This window comes from Staurois parvus, unplaced genomic scaffold (genome assembly GCF_062004578.1).
Source record: "Staurois parvus isolate SC_StPar_1 unplaced genomic scaffold, SC_StPar_1.0 ptg000336l, whole genome shotgun sequence".
Taxonomy (NCBI): Eukaryota; Metazoa; Chordata; class Amphibia; order Anura; family Ranidae; genus Staurois; species Staurois parvus.
The window spans coordinates 246,496-262,138 of record NW_028318132.1 but is presented as its reverse complement, the minus strand read 5'-3'; the positions used below and the strand labels follow the sequence as shown (position 1 = coordinate 262,138).

At 39.3% G+C, this 15,643-nt stretch overlaps 1 protein-coding gene across 1 annotated transcript in view; it reads right to left on the bottom strand.

Annotated features, from left to right (window-relative positions):
* Positions 1 to 94: 94 nt before the first annotated feature.
* Positions 95 to 15,643, bottom strand: part of UBE3B (ubiquitin protein ligase E3B) — a 58,291-nt gene continuing 42,742 nt past the window's right edge. The window contains exons 21-28 of the mRNA XM_089684089.1: positions 11,524 to 11,634; positions 11,303 to 11,440; positions 10,902 to 10,967; positions 7,970 to 8,028; positions 6,602 to 6,784; positions 3,997 to 4,108; positions 3,811 to 3,903; positions 95 to 3,210 (exon numbers count right to left, since the gene is read on the bottom strand). Coding sequence (XP_089540215.1) covers positions 3,019 to 3,210; positions 3,811 to 3,903; positions 3,997 to 4,108; positions 6,602 to 6,784; positions 7,970 to 8,028; positions 10,902 to 10,967; positions 11,303 to 11,440; positions 11,524 to 11,634 — 954 coding nt within the window. The 3' untranslated portion in view covers positions 95 to 3,018. The remainder of the gene's footprint in view (positions 3,211 to 3,810; positions 3,904 to 3,996; positions 4,109 to 6,601; positions 6,785 to 7,969; positions 8,029 to 10,901; positions 10,968 to 11,302; positions 11,441 to 11,523; positions 11,635 to 15,643) is intronic.

The following is a 15,643-nucleotide window of genomic DNA, read 5'->3' as shown; positions in this document are numbered from 1 at the left end:
CATACACAAAGACAATGTTGCTTTGTTCTGAATGAACAAGGTGATGGTGTATCTTTAAAGTACCACAAGATCTGAATATATTAATTTAGGCACATTAAAGGGAACATAGCAAACAAGTACTTTATTTTAAATAAGAGGACATTAAATACATTGCGAAGCACAATAAAGTGTTATTTTACAGTATATCACCTAATAATTTATTTTTGTAGCATTTTTACAAGCGGATAATGACGGCAGGTCATTCCTCTTTACACAGTAAGAGGGTGCTGCTTTCTGGACATCTAGCACTCAAAGATTTAAGCCCTTCAGCAGTTAGTGGTAAGCTCCTTTTAATGAAACTAAGATAAAAGCACCTTTTGATATTAGACTGGCTTCAGATAAGTTTTGCAAATATTTCCTTTTGAATGTATTTATGTTCTATGATAATGTAATTTTACTTATGATATTTGTGCCATTTATATATGATGAAAAATATGTCAGAAGGTGAGGCCTGAAAACATAACCACTGTTTTGTAGCCCAATGTGCTACAGCAGGTCATTATATATGGTTAGAAAATACCTGGCTAAAACAAAAAAAAATACTATGGCAGTCTGAAGCACTCAGTGTATCAGGTTTGTTTGGATGGAGAAAGCAAGAAAGCCATATACTGACACAAATGCTTTCCATTACAGGCACTGGAGAGGCTTTCAATGAAAGACAATGCTGTATATTATTATCCACTAACCGAAATGCCTACATTAGGTAGACCAGCTTCATCTTTCCTCATCTGCCCTGAGATTGCCAACTATTTATTGTGCAAACCTACAACCACAATATACTACTAGGTGCAGAATGGCTGGAATCTAAAAGGTATCTCCACTCAAGATTGATTTCTGTTCTGGGAGAAGTAGAATAGTGTCAGTTGTCTTGCTACATTCCAGTTTTTCATATATTACTACTGAGATTCCACTAAGAGGTGCGTTATGGAGGATTTCTATATCCCTTTTGATCTAATGAATTTTCTACAGGTCAGTTGAGGTTAGCATGTCAGGACCTTGAAAGTGAAATCCAACTGCAGGTCAGTAAAGACCAGAGTGGGGTTGAACTCTGACTCACTTCACATAAAACTCTATTTTGGGTGGAATTATGCTTTAACCTTCCAAAGCCATATAACCAAAAAGGGGAAACCCAACAACATGATTTTTTCCTTTTTTTTCTGGGGGGTGATCTACTGCTTTTTACATCTCAGTAAAATAAATGCTTTTGAGGAACAGTGCAAAAGAAAGCATAATTGTAGCTCCAGGATCACAGACCAATTACAATAGATGAAGGTACCCTTAGGCAAAGGAGTGCAGGAGGTGATCTAGCATAGCCAAGAATTTGTATTTATTCCTTTGATGATGATGATGATGGTGGTGGGGGCTGCCAGTACTGCTTATCTGGAAGGAGGTCAGTTGCGAACAGATCAGGTTTCCTAACCTGTACAACTAAGTTACCCCTAAGAAGTGCTGGCTGGTGGGTTTCTGACTTACTCTACAGACCTGAGATTGTTGCCCAAAATGGCTAAAAATGGTTGAATAGAGTAACTATCATTTGCAGCCTAGGGTTGCTTGAGATAAAACATACATAAGCTAATTTTCTAAAGAAAGACAAAATAGTATACTAAAAAAAGACAGATGGGAACTTGCTTTTCTTGATAATATGAATAAAGTTTTGAAAGAACAGGAAAAATAAGACACAATGCGTGGGCATGACTCTTCAGTGGTGATCACATGAATGAATTATGAACATTTTCATAACAGAGAAGAATACATATTTCTACAGTAACAAAATAAAGCCCACACTACTACTTAAAGGAGGGAGCCAGCTCCAATCCATTTACTGAAATATCAATAAATAGCTTAAAATAATATTTATCAGTAAATGTACACACAGTAAGACGATGTAACATCCACTTGATATTTCCTTGCCTTCATTGTGAGCTTCACGAGTTCCTGTACCCTCCTTGGAACTCTCAGTACCTCCTGTTTCTGTCCACTGATAACTAATCGCTTGTAGTGATTCCTGGGTATGTCTGTTTTTCCTTAGTTAATATATACTTACTACATCAAGGATGATACTAGCACACCAGCATTGTCCTAAATGTATGTAGAAGTCTTTACATGACAACTCAGCCTTATAAAAAGCTAAAAACATATGTATATTTTTTTTTTGCCTAACACTGTATCCAATAACAAACTTAAGATTCTGCTAACAAGTCCTTCTTATGGCTTATGATTGCAGTTTCATTTTTTGCCATTGATAGGGTGACAAAGGTTAGAATCTTTATCATTTTATTGCTGTTTGTGACCTCACAGGGTGATTTATCCTAACTTCCTGTGTGGAATATAAGGGCAGGAGAGTTTCTCGGGGATCAGAGAACAATAACACACTTGATTTCAGTAGAGCTGAGAAGGTTTATATCTTCAATCTGTGATTTGGGTTTAACCACATTGCTTCCTTTGAGGACAACAATGTCACATACAGCATTAAAAACCCAACTGGGGTTTACGCTAGTCAAAATAAAAAAAATAAAAAAAATTAATGTTTTGGCTACATCTGGGCTTCAAAAAATACATCATAATTTTCAACACTGTAGAAGAAAGTCACAGATTTCAAATATAGGAATTTTGTGCTCATTTTATAAATAAAATGCTTTGGGAGTTATTTTGCAAGCATCCCAAAGAGCAGTGTTGGCCATAGCAACCTATAGAATACAGCTGCCTTTTTCCATTGTGGAACAGCCCATGAAGGAAATAATCTGGAGGCTAGGGTGAACACATATAGTTCTGCTTTCAGACACATCCATAGATAAGCTCCAGTGTCTGCAACCTGAGGACTTAAATCATGCAATATACATAAACTGCATATTTAAAATAGTGTGATTCTGACATCTCTGCGATGACACCACAGCAAATATAGAATACACTGTGCTGCCATAAGGCAGAGAATCCATACCGTTGAGAAACAATATTAACAATGAAGTCCATAAACAAGTGCTAAGACAGTTCAAAGCCAGTGTTCATGCTGATAGCATAGCGGAGCTTCTCTCTCAGGATTGCTTTCTTGCTGTAGTTTGGAAGTTTGAGAAGGTTGAAGCAGGTAGATGAAGTGGGCAGACGACCCCCTGGCTCTCGTTTCCTAATAGTAAAAAAACCACGCAGCACACTGCCTAAGGTGTCCCCAGTATCCTAGAAATAGAAAAGAGGTACATTTTACTTCACATAAAGTTTTTTTTCTGAGTGCATTCCAAACTATTTAAACTGCTAGGAGGTATGAAGTGAAAGGATGTAGATATGCCAGTGCTGCCCCCCTGAAAATTGCCACCTTAGGCAAATGCCTTGTAGTAAATATACCTCTGCCTGGAAGCCAAGTTTTTCTAAAAGCTTGTCCTCTACGTCCTACCCTCAAACATTCCTATTGGCCTATCACTATGGTGGGCTGCCTCACTTACCAATAAGAATGTATGCGAAACAGGACGGAGTAGGCAAACCCTGTTACTAGCAAAGAGTGCCAGAGCTTTGTCTGATCTGAATGCTGCCATTCTAACAAAGAATGAGTAAGGGTACCTCCAAAAATGAATATAGTTCTGTTACTCAAAATGTGCATAGGAACCATTGTAGCTCTAGCTAGACACTGGTACATGTGTTGACGCTTCCAACACGTAAGATACAATGACACAATGAGCTAGCTGTGGTAATCATTATTACATCATATCAGAGGCTATGCAGTTCAATCTATGCTTGATATCATGTAGGTACTCTAGTCTAAAGTATGTATTAGTTCCTCACCTGATCATCTGATACTTCTACACAGCGAATAGAAAATGGCGGTTTGAGGTAGGCAAAGCCAAGCAGAGGAGGGCGGGAACAACTTGTGATAAACTGAATAAAAAGAAAAAACAACAAAGACAGTGCCATAAATTCATAGACAAGTAATGTGGGAATTATTGATAAGTCTGTGTTATACTCTCATACCTTTAGAAACATGGCTTTTTCCTCAGAGGTAAAATCATTGGCTAGAATATCCCACAGCCAGATAATGACTCTGTGACTGCCATGGAACCCTCCATAGTACACTGTGTGCTTCCTGTTAACAAAAATATGTTCAAACAGTGTGAGCACGTATAGATCAGGTATTAATATTAGGATGACAATACTCACTGTACTGTATTTATAGAGGAGCAGTGTTGTCACCCTAGGATGCTGACTATGTTAGAATTATCAAACAATTCTCCCTCTCCTGATCTCCATAACATAAGGGAAGTGTTCTGTAGTTCATAAAAGTATCAAAGCAGAAAGGCAAGACTAACTGAGATAACACTAAAAAGAGCACTGGTCAGCACTGGATTTCTTGCAAGATCACTTAGTATTTTTTTGCATTCATCAAACAGATGAATGCAAATCCTTTCAGTTTACATTTAACCACTTCAAATCTCGACAATTTCACCCCCTTCCAGCCCAATATTCAGTTTTCATCTGTCACACTTTGAGTGACTATTACTCAGTCATGCAACACTGAACCTATATGAAATTTTTAGCTTTCTTTTGATGGTATTTAAAGTGGTAGTAAAGCCTGTTTGTGTGCTTGTCCCTTCAGGTAAGCCTATAATAAGAGTTACCTATAAGTACTGTAAATATCACCTAAACGTGCACCGTTTAGGAGATATTTACTTGTGTAGTAGCACCGGCGCATGCGCTCTGAAGGAACGGCATACCAGTGCCATTCCTTCAGAGCTGTGTGATAAAAACAGTGACTCCCTTGCAACCGCACTGGAGTGACATCATCGCGGCTCAGCCATTCAAGCCGCCAGAGCCCGCAAATCTGGAAGAAGGACTGGGTGAAGGTGGAAGCCCTGTCAGCGGTGATAGCGCACCATTGGAGGGCTTTGTTTTAAGGTAATTGTCACATAATGTGCTAATATGCAATGCATACTAGCACATTGTGACATTGCCTTGCAGGGGAAGTTAGTTTTTGTTGTAAAATTTTGCAAATAATAATCTTTCTTAGGGCAAAATGTATTCCGCTACATTTTTTGGGTAAAAATACAAATCAGTGTTTATTATTATAAACACTGGGTGAAAGTTATAGAGTCTACAAACTATGGGATATATATTTGAAAATTGATCAGCTGGGACCCTAAAATGCTGGATGCTGGTATGATGTATGGCAGTGATCAGGACACTAGATGGGGTATGGTGTGATCAGAACACTGGTATAAGGTATGGCGATGATCAGGATGCTGGTATGGGGTATGCCAATGATCAGGACGCTGGTATGGGGTATGGTGGTGATCAGGACACTGATATGGGGTGTGGCGGTGATCAGGACGCTGATATGGTGTATGGCGGTAATCAGGATGCTGGTATGGGGTATAGCAGTGATCAGGACGCTGGTATGGGGTGATCAGAACCCTATTATGGCGCATGGTGGTGATCGGGGCACTGGTATGATGTATAATGGTTGTCAGGGCTCTGGTATGGCACATGGCGGTGATCAGGCTCTGGTATGGTGTATGACGGTGATCAAGGCTCTGGTATGGCGGTGTTCAGGGTGCTGGTATGGGGTATGGTGGTGATCAGAACGTTGGTATAGTGTATGACAATGTTATTGTGAGCACTGGTGACATTGTGACAAGTGACAGGTGCTAGCTGCATTGTTTATTTATTACTACACTGGGGGAGTGATCAGGGACACGGGCTGGTTAGCACTGCAGTCTTTGAGTGAACATGCACTGTGACAGGCAGTGTACACTCACAGGCTGCAGCAATGGTTCTTTCTACTCTCACAGCCGATCTGTGTGAGAGTAGAGAGAACCAATCTTTACTTTCGGTTTGGCATATTTACAATGTGATTGCTGTGATTGGATACAGCAATCACATGGTAAAACACCATATGATCACTAGGACACAGCAGTAGTGTGATCTGCTGTGTCCAGGTGACACATGGATCACCGGGCTTCTGGGTGCATGCTCTGTGAGCTGCATAGGAGCCACCGATGTGCGGTGACGTACAAGTACATTAGCTTTAGCGCTGCTTCCCATCCGCTGTTTATAGGCTGTGGGTGGAAGGGAAGTGGCTAAAGTGTATCTCTAAGCAACACTTTTATTCAGTTTTGGAGAAAGTAGGTAAATGTTATATCCTCTGTCAAATTTTTTTCCGCTGATGTTCCTATTGGGGAGATTTGCCCCTCTCTTTGTCCTGCTGAACATTGTTACTGGTAAAGACAGTGGGGAGAAATCCAAAATTTTACAGCTGTCCCCAGATCAAGAAATAAGAACAGACACCTGTTCTGGGAGATTTCCTCTAACTTCCTATCTCTGGGACAGGAAGTGAAGGGAAATGTCCCCAATGATACACAGTCAAGAAAAAATAAACTGGTAGCGACTGTGACAATTCTCAAATCTAAAACTGGCTTATGGCTATACATACACTTTAACAGACTAAAAGGGAGCAGTACAGATAAATTAACTGTTTACACACAGATTATATCACAGTTTTGTATTTAGTTCAAAATAAAACCTTTCTTTGAACAATGAAATGTAATGCTAAATGCCTCAGTGACATATGTATTTAACTTACTTCAGATCATCCAGGTCAATCTCAGCATTGTCCCCTGATATAAGACGCTGCAGTTCTGGAGCAGAAAACATGCGTATCCACTCAGGCCGAATGATGGACCGAAAGCCGCTGATTAGTGCAGCGGTTTGGTTTTTAATCTGTGTGTGCATTCGGAAGTGAGCCATGAGGTGAATGTAACTTATCCTGAAAAATAAACAGTCAAGATCAAGATGTTTACTGTTATCGAAAGTCAAAGAAAATCCTACATTTTGGGTTGACAGCGGAACAGTAAGAGGGGAAATCTTCCAATGGCGGGCACTAATTCTGGTGACCCACCTGGTGACACCGCAAATTCCCTCACTTTGGATGTATTTTCTCTCACATCCTGTTTTAAATATGGGATAGGAAGTAAAGGAAAATCTCCCCAATGGTACACAGTGGGCAAAAAAAAAAAAAAACCTGACAGTGGGTCACCAGAATTAGTGCCCACCATTGGAAGATTTTCCTACTTACTGTTCCGCTGTTAACCCATAATTTAGGATTTTCTTTTACTTTCGATGATAACCCTCCCTTACTCTATCCAAAATGAAAAAAATTGCCTTTAGTTACACTTTAAGATGTTAAAAGGGTATGACTTCTAAACGGCAATATTTGACACTTAAAGAATAAGTAAACAGAATATTTCATATTCCTGATATGTGCCTGCTGTACCATGTGCTTGTATGAAAAAGTATCCTGGTCTTTGTATTGCTTCCTGTGTGTGAAATACCTGGTATTCCTGCCAGTCCCTCTGCTTTCCTATTAAAAACTGACCACACTAAACAGGAGAACACATCTTGGTTAGTTCCCTAGCTATGCTGGGAACCCAGTGTGCTTTCTTCCAATGATTAGACTTGTCTTGACACCCCAGCTCCTTGCACAGCCTTTCACTGGGAAGTTTAGTGTACTGCTGTTTCTCCTCCCCACCTCTTATGCAGCTGAGAACAGAGGGAAAGTGATCACTTATAAAAAAATATAAATACCCTTTTTTCTCTTTTTTTTTTATATCTATACACAAATATTTTACATTTCATTTCTATTTTAAACTGAATGGGTTGTTTTACAAGGTGAGGGTTTACAATCACATCAATTTAGCTGCATTTCCACCCTCCACTTCTGTTCTGAGAGTCAACTGAAAAGGTCCTACTAATAACAACTCCTTGTGCTGTTCCATTTAGCTCCCACGCTAAAGTCCTAAAAAAAAATCCAGCAACCCTTTCCTTGTGACAAGTAGTCAGACTGACTGGCCTTTATTATCTTTCATTATCAGAGTATTTAACGTACATTTAGAGGAACATCAACACAGCACAATCAATTTGAATAGTCAATGCTACTATAAACTGTGCTTACTTATTCTCATTAGTAACAGAAATCGATTTCCCTCCTGGAACCAGTTCATGACACACCAGCTGAGAAAAACAAAAATGTTAAAGTTGAAAAATAAAGCTTTTTTTATGCATCAGAGTAAACCGCAGTTTAAAACCAATTTCACTTTTCACCTTCAATTGTCGGGAGGGGGGATGAGCCATTTCTAATTCACCTTTGTTAGTGCATTTCACCTTGAGCTATTGAACTCTGTAAACAGCATTTTGCAGCAGGAGGTAAGGAGAAACTGAAAAATGTGAAACAGAGCCAAGAGCTTCACCTGCTGACTCCGTTTAATAATACTGAATATTTATATGTAATATTTAATTTGTCTAAATAGTAAAGAATGACAAAGTGCAAGACAATTATACAATCTCTTTATATTGCACTTCAGTTTGGAAGGTTTGTCACGTCACAAATACACCAAATTACGTAAAATACCCTGTAACATTAAAACAAAACAGAGGGCACACCGGCCTAGTGCTTTATCCTTAAAACATGTTTTCATTGTTAAAAAGTGGTATTAACCACTTGCCCTCCAAAGGATGTACCCCTTCCTGACCAGGCCAATTTTTGCGTTACGGCGCTGCGTTACTTTAACTGACAATCGTCTGGTCATGCAACGCTGCACCCAAATGAAATTTACATTCTTTTTTTTTCGCTGCAAATAGAGCTTCCTTTCGGTGGTATTTGATCGCCTGTGCATTTTTTACTTTTTGTGCTATAAAAAAAAAAATAGACCTACAAATTTGAGAAAAAAACATTTTATTTTTCTGCTATTAAAACGTCCAGTAAAACAATTTAAAAAATTTCGGCATAAATTGAGGCCAAAATGTATTCTTCTACATGTCTTTGCTGAAAAAAAAAATCCCAATACATGTAAATTAATTGGTTTATGTGAAAGTTATAGTGTTTACAAGCGGCGGTATATATACCAGGCTTTTTTTTAAACTTTTTACTAGTAAAGGCGGCAATCAGCGACTTATAGCGGGACTGCGGCGGGCATTCTAACACTGGGGGGAACAGACTTGGTGTCACTGACATCCCCAGTGACACCAATACAGTGATCAGTGCTAATAAAAAGCACTGACACTGTACTAATGGTACTGGGCATGAAGGGGTTAACATATGAGGCGATCAAAGGGTTAACTATGTGCTGTTTTACTTTGTGTCCTGGGTTAGTACTTCACTGTAAGCACACTGTGTGCACAGCCATGCAAAACAGTGTGCTGGAGCTGACAGGGAGGAGAACTGTTTTGTTTACTAACAGTTTTCCCTCCCGTCGGAGATCTTCGGCAATCACCGAGTGCCAGCGAGTAATCACTGGCTAGGGCTTGGTGCTTGACAGCGGCAGCCGTGAATGGCGGCACGGGTAGGGCGTGTGTGCCCCCTACCCGGAAATGCAAATATATTTTAGTGGTGCACCGAAATGAAAATTCTGCTGCCGAAACCGAAAATTCAAAATGCACTTGGCCGAAAACCGAAATGCGCAGTTTTTAAAAATGAATATATATTTTTTGGAAAAAAATACACTTTGATAAAAAAAAAAAAAAAACAATATATACCCCAATTTTTTTGTAAAATATGAAAGAGGATGTTACGGCGAGTAAATAGATACCCAACAAGTCATGCTTTAAAATTGCGCACGCTCGTGAAATGGCGTGAAACTGCGGTACTTAAAAATCTCCATGGGCGATGCTTTAAAAATTTCTACAGGTTAGCAATGTAAAGTTACAGAGGAGGTCTAGTGTGAGAATTATTTCTCTTGCTCCAACGTTAGTGACGATACCTCACACATGTGGTTTGAACACCATTTACATATGTGGGCATGGCCTACGTATGCGTTCACCACTATGTGCGAGCATGGGGGGACGGGGGCACTTTAAACTTTAAAAAAAAAATGTAAGTGTTTTCTTTTTTTGCTTTTTTTTACACTGTTCCTTTGAAAAAAATTGTAATCACTTTTTCTTATCACAAGAAATGCATGCATCCCTTGTGATAGAAATAATTAGTGACAGGTCCTCTTTATGGAGAGATATGGGGTCAATAAGACCCCACATCTCTCCTCTGCAATGTAAAACATTGGATCAAAAAAAACCATTGATCTAGTGCTTAAAAAAAATAAAAACAAAATGGCCGGAACGGGAAGTGACATCGCTCCAGTCCTCCAAGGGCATAGAGATATGTGTCGGCCATCTTTCCTTCACTAATCTCTATGCCCAGCGCCGGGATCGATGGTTTTTCAGGTAAGGCTGAACTATCGAGCGGCGGCCGGCTGGTGGCTAGGGGTGGCAGCGACTGTGAGGGGCAGGGTTTTTTCGGCACCTGTATCGTTGCTTTTTTTCATTTTGGCCGATGGCCGAAAGGGGTGTTTTCAGTCACTGAAATTTCGGTGCATCCCTAATATATATATATATATATGTGATTTTGTGCACAGCTGCTGCCGTGTAGCAGTATTACTGCTATGGGGTGGAGCTGAAGTAGTTAAAACTCACAAAACAGCAAATGTCCCAAGCTCATCATGCAGAAACAGCACAGTCCAATCCATGATTCGTCATGTCACATGACAGGGCAATAGGATCTCCAACTTAGCCTATTAGAGGTCCTTTTGCTCTATCATGTGACACAAAGAATTGTGGATTGGACTGTGCTGTTTCTGCATGATGAGCTTGGGACATTTGCTGTTTTGTGAGTATAATACTTACCATTTTTTGACAATACAAAAGGATAATGCACTAGGCCGGTGCACCCTCTGTTTTGTTTTATGGTTACAGTGTTCCTAGACTTCCCCAGTCTTATGAGAACAGCAAGGCGGGAGCTACTCAAGCCAACCAGGATGTGACTGTAGTCAGTTGACTTCTCTGGATTCACTCTCAAGTGCAGGATAATTGGTTTTCTGATTACATAAAATACCCACCTGTCCCATTACATCTTCATCATATGAAAGTGTGAGGCCCAGATCACTAATATCACCATCATAACGCTGCAAAACACAATATACAAATATTATTCGTTCGGAGGGAAACAAGGCACAAAAGCAAGAGGGGTTTAGGTTTATTTTTATTATGATTCCTATAATTACAGCATTGATAAATGAGAATAGTTTTCTGAGAAAACAACAGTTACAGTTTATCGCAGTTTTTGCAAGTGAATACAACTTTAGGCCTAGACATATTTGGAACTTATCTATCATATTGAATGGAAAATTTTGAGATCAGTGTGTATTTGTGTGTGGTCTGTATCGATAGACTTAAATAATCATAATGGCAATCAGTTTCAGCTACTTCACAAATCATTTTATCATTATGCAGTACTTACTTTGATGGATGTGAGGTTCTTATAGAACTCCGGGTCCAGTGAAGGTAGCTCATCCACAGAGCTATAAAAAATGCTGTGATGATGCCCTAGCAGCTGGCTCAGGAAGAATGAAGCAAAGGGGACATCTACTACAATACCCTAAAATAAGAACATATTTGATTGTCATTTTAACAGATATTAAGTTTTTTTCCCCCACACAAACATCACAGAGGGTAACTTACCTCATACACTGCCTTTCCCAGCATCTTCCCTACAAACTCAAACAACTGGAGGTAGTTTTCATGGATATATGAAGTAGGAGATGGGTATAATCTATCTCCAGTGCTTGTAGTCTGCAAAAAAGTTGTAAAAAAATGTGGTAAAAAGGTAGATTAAAGAATATTTACAGTCTGAAAAAATTTAATATTCTGGAGTTTACTAGTCTTTGGATGTGGTGGCTTTTTAAAAAATGTTTTCAGGATTTTTTTACCTTTAATTTCACTTGGTGGTGCTAACAATGAAACACTTCCTGTGCTAGGGTGACAATTCTCACTTGCTATATTGTATCAATGGAGGAGCAGGACACTAGAACAGAAAGTGTTAGGACTACATAACAGCTCCATCTCCAAAACATTGGGGGGGGTTCTGTAGTTCACACAAGCGAACTAGGCAGGGCTGATAACATTGTTGCCGAGAACTGTGCAAAGCCTACTGAGCACAGAGCAGCACTGAATTTCTGGAAGGTTCAGCAGGTATTTTTTGCACTTTTAAAATAAATATAACTAATAAAAGAGATTTTTACATACCTTTATATTCCTTAACTTGGAATACAGTACAGGACACAGTAATTGTATTCACAAACTATGGGTTATATGCAGGCTACCTTCAGGTGTTTGGACACTAGCCAAAACTTTGCAGGAGGCAGCCCTAAGGACATGTTCCTTACAACACTGTCTGTGAGATATAAGTTTTTTAGCAAGCAGTATGGAATGACAATAAATATCAGAAGTAAACGGTGTTCCTACTATATTGGATACCCTAAATGCACATAAACACTTTTCACCCCAAAAAGTGTATGAATCAAAGTATAAAGTGCTGATTGCTATAAATAATATATCATAATACATATAATAATCCTATAGGAATCCTTGATAAATGATGATATCCAAAAAAGATAATATATAATGTCCAAAAAAATGTATTAAATAGTCCTCCAAAGAGACAATCCACAGAGTGACTTCCAGCAGAGCGATATTCCCAATTGTTTCTGGAGATCAGACCTCAAAAGGAAAGAGAACTCACATAGTGTAATACCATAAATATACATGGGATCCAACGAACATCACTGCAAACGCATGTGAATCACACTAAACCACACGTGATCACTAATAAAGGTGAGTATTATTGTGAACTTGTGCGTGAAAACGCTAGTGACATTTGCATGCAGTGTTAATACTGTGAAAGATGTGTCCACTTCTAAGTATAAGGATTGAATATCCTTACCAGAGCGTGGATTTAAACCAGCATGTAAAATCCCAATCAAGAGACCGCCTTGTGGATTCAGCAAATGGAACACTAATCCTCCATGCATACATAGGTTCACTCAATGCCACTGAACAGGCTATAATGGTGCAGTTCATAAAGACTCATCCAATACTACTTCCCTGTAAGCAATTGACTCTGGATATTGCCACCAAAAACCCAGCAATGATAGGCTCATCGATAACCAGATAAACTTTAATGAATAACAAAAGTCATAAACAACAATAAAACAGCCAGACCCTCTGCAGATCCTTAGCAACGCTCCTTCTGCGCCTCTGAATGAGGATTCCAGGATCCAAGATGGCCGTCCAGTATCTTTCGGCTATGCTGTGCGTCTTGACGTCACTTCCCTTTGACGCGTTTCGTCACCTGACTTATTCATAAAGGGTAAGGTTACCCTTTATGAATAAGTCAGGTGACGAAACGTGTTATTCATTTAAGTGTTCTTGATGGAGGATTAGTGTTCCATTTGCTGAATCCACAAGGCAGTCTCTTGATTGGGATTTTACATGCTGATTTAAATCCAGGGTAAGGGTATTCAATCCTTATACTTAGAAGTGGACACATCTTTCACAGTATGAACACTGCATGCAAATGTCACTAGTGTTTTCACGCACAAGTTCACAATAATACTCACCTTTATTAGTGATCACGTGTGGTTTAGTGTGATTCACATGCGTTTGCAGTGATGTTCGTTGGATCCCATGTATATTTATGGTATTACACTATGTGAGTTCTCTTTCCTTTGAGGTCTGATCTCCAGAAACAATTGGGAATATCGCTTTGCTGGAAGTCACTCTGTGGATTGTCTCTTTGGAGGACTATTTAATACATTTTTTGGACATTATATATTATCTTTTTTGGATATCATCATTTATCAAGTATGGAATGACCACAGAAGACAGAGGGGAGGATCCGCTGTCTTATATTGTACTTCAAGATAAGAAATTTACAGTTAAATCAAAATTCCCTTTATCTTAATCAAACAGTACAGGACACAGAAATTGTATTAATAGACCATCGGAGGTCCTCAAGCAATGAACTGAGGGGTGGGCAACAACATAGCAAAAAGAATTGCCTAAAGGCCCTAAAGAAAACAAGGCTAAGTAGCTGAAAAAAAAACCAAACACTTGGATGGGAACTTGAAACACCTTGTGGCCAAAGCCCCTATTAACAGAAGTCTGAATATTCACCTGATAGAACCTGAAGAATGTGTGAACAGAAGACCAGGCCTTGCTAATGTGGAAAGCGGACGCTTAATGCTGAAAAGTATAAGATACAAATTTCATCCTCAAATAAATTTGGAGGTTCCATCTCGGATTCAGGAAAAGAGTCAGGAAGAAGGGGAGAAGTGTAATGTTTCTGGTATCTGAAAGCCAAAGGTTTTAGGAGGGCTGAAAGTTTTCTAAAAAAGTCACAGCGCCTGAAAAATCTGCTTTGTTTAGCCAGAATTTATGACCCTCAATACACAACTGACAAAGATTTAGCCAAGTTTTGGAAGTGAAACACAGGAAAAAAAACACCAGCGCGATATTAATGACTACAAAACAGATCAGGTATTCAAGTGGGAAAGTAAACTGGGAGAAATGGACCATACATCTGCATATTCCACCCCTGAAAAATAGGTTAGGATTGAGGAAAAAGAAAGGAGGAATGAACATAGGAAAACCCACTAGAAGAATGAAGAACCGAGACAACAACGCACAGAGGAGGTGACAGCTATGGAAATAGGCCACATACGGAGGTGACATCAAAATGACCATGGAGACCCAAAAGGGAATGGATACCAAAAGGAGGCCACAAATGAATTGGGATAGGAATGAGTTGGGATATAGAGGAAGAGGAGGTCAACAATGGAGAAGAAATGGGTATTACAGAAGCCCTATTCCAATTTATAACAAGTATGCACATTTAAAAGATGAATGCAGGGAAGAAGGATCCCCTAGAATTAATGGAAATGGAATCCATGAAAATAATGGACCAAATAGGCCTTTTTTTAGGAAGAGGAAGGAAAGACCACTCCCCCAGCAGAATGGACCGAGAGGACTGGACAAGAAGAAGCGTGGAAAGAAAAGAGGTTGTCGAGCCAGGTCCAGGAAGCAAAACAAAAAGAGTATTAGGGAAAGGAGTCTTTAACCTGAGTGGGACTGTTAACTAAAGATGAAATGCTAGTACTGGACAAAGGATTAAAATATGCCCCTAAAATAAATTTGAAACCTTTGTAGGAGAGCAAAAATACTTAAGGAAACTTAACATAATAACGTACATGTTAATATACCCCCTGGAGAACCACACCACAGTTACACAAACTGATCCGGAAATTCAGCACAGAAGTGTTTAAGAAGCTGGTCTTACAGGATCTGGATAACCTAAAAGTTGAGAAAGTAGCTGATCCAGCCACAATTAGAAGAGGGTTCAAGAGCTTGGTGTACAGAAATGACATAGTAATATGGCCAGCAGACAAAAGGGGAGAGATTGTGATCCAGTCAAAATGAGATGCAGAGACTATTGGATGACACTGAGACCTATCAAAAATTGGCAGGAAATCCGACCCTAAAGTATAAGAAGAAATTAGAAATAGTAGAACAATTAGGATCTTGAAAGAATATTCTTGACAAACAAGAGGCTAGGTATCTGGTTCCAGATGTGTGTAGGATACCTATTATATACACAGTACCAAAAATACATAAAGACAAAGAAACTCCTCCTGGAAGGCCTATAGTTAATGGCATTAATTCAGTGACTGCCTGCATGGGACAATTTATCAATGGTTTCCTTCAACTGATTGTACAGAAAACAAGGGGGTATTTACGAAACACA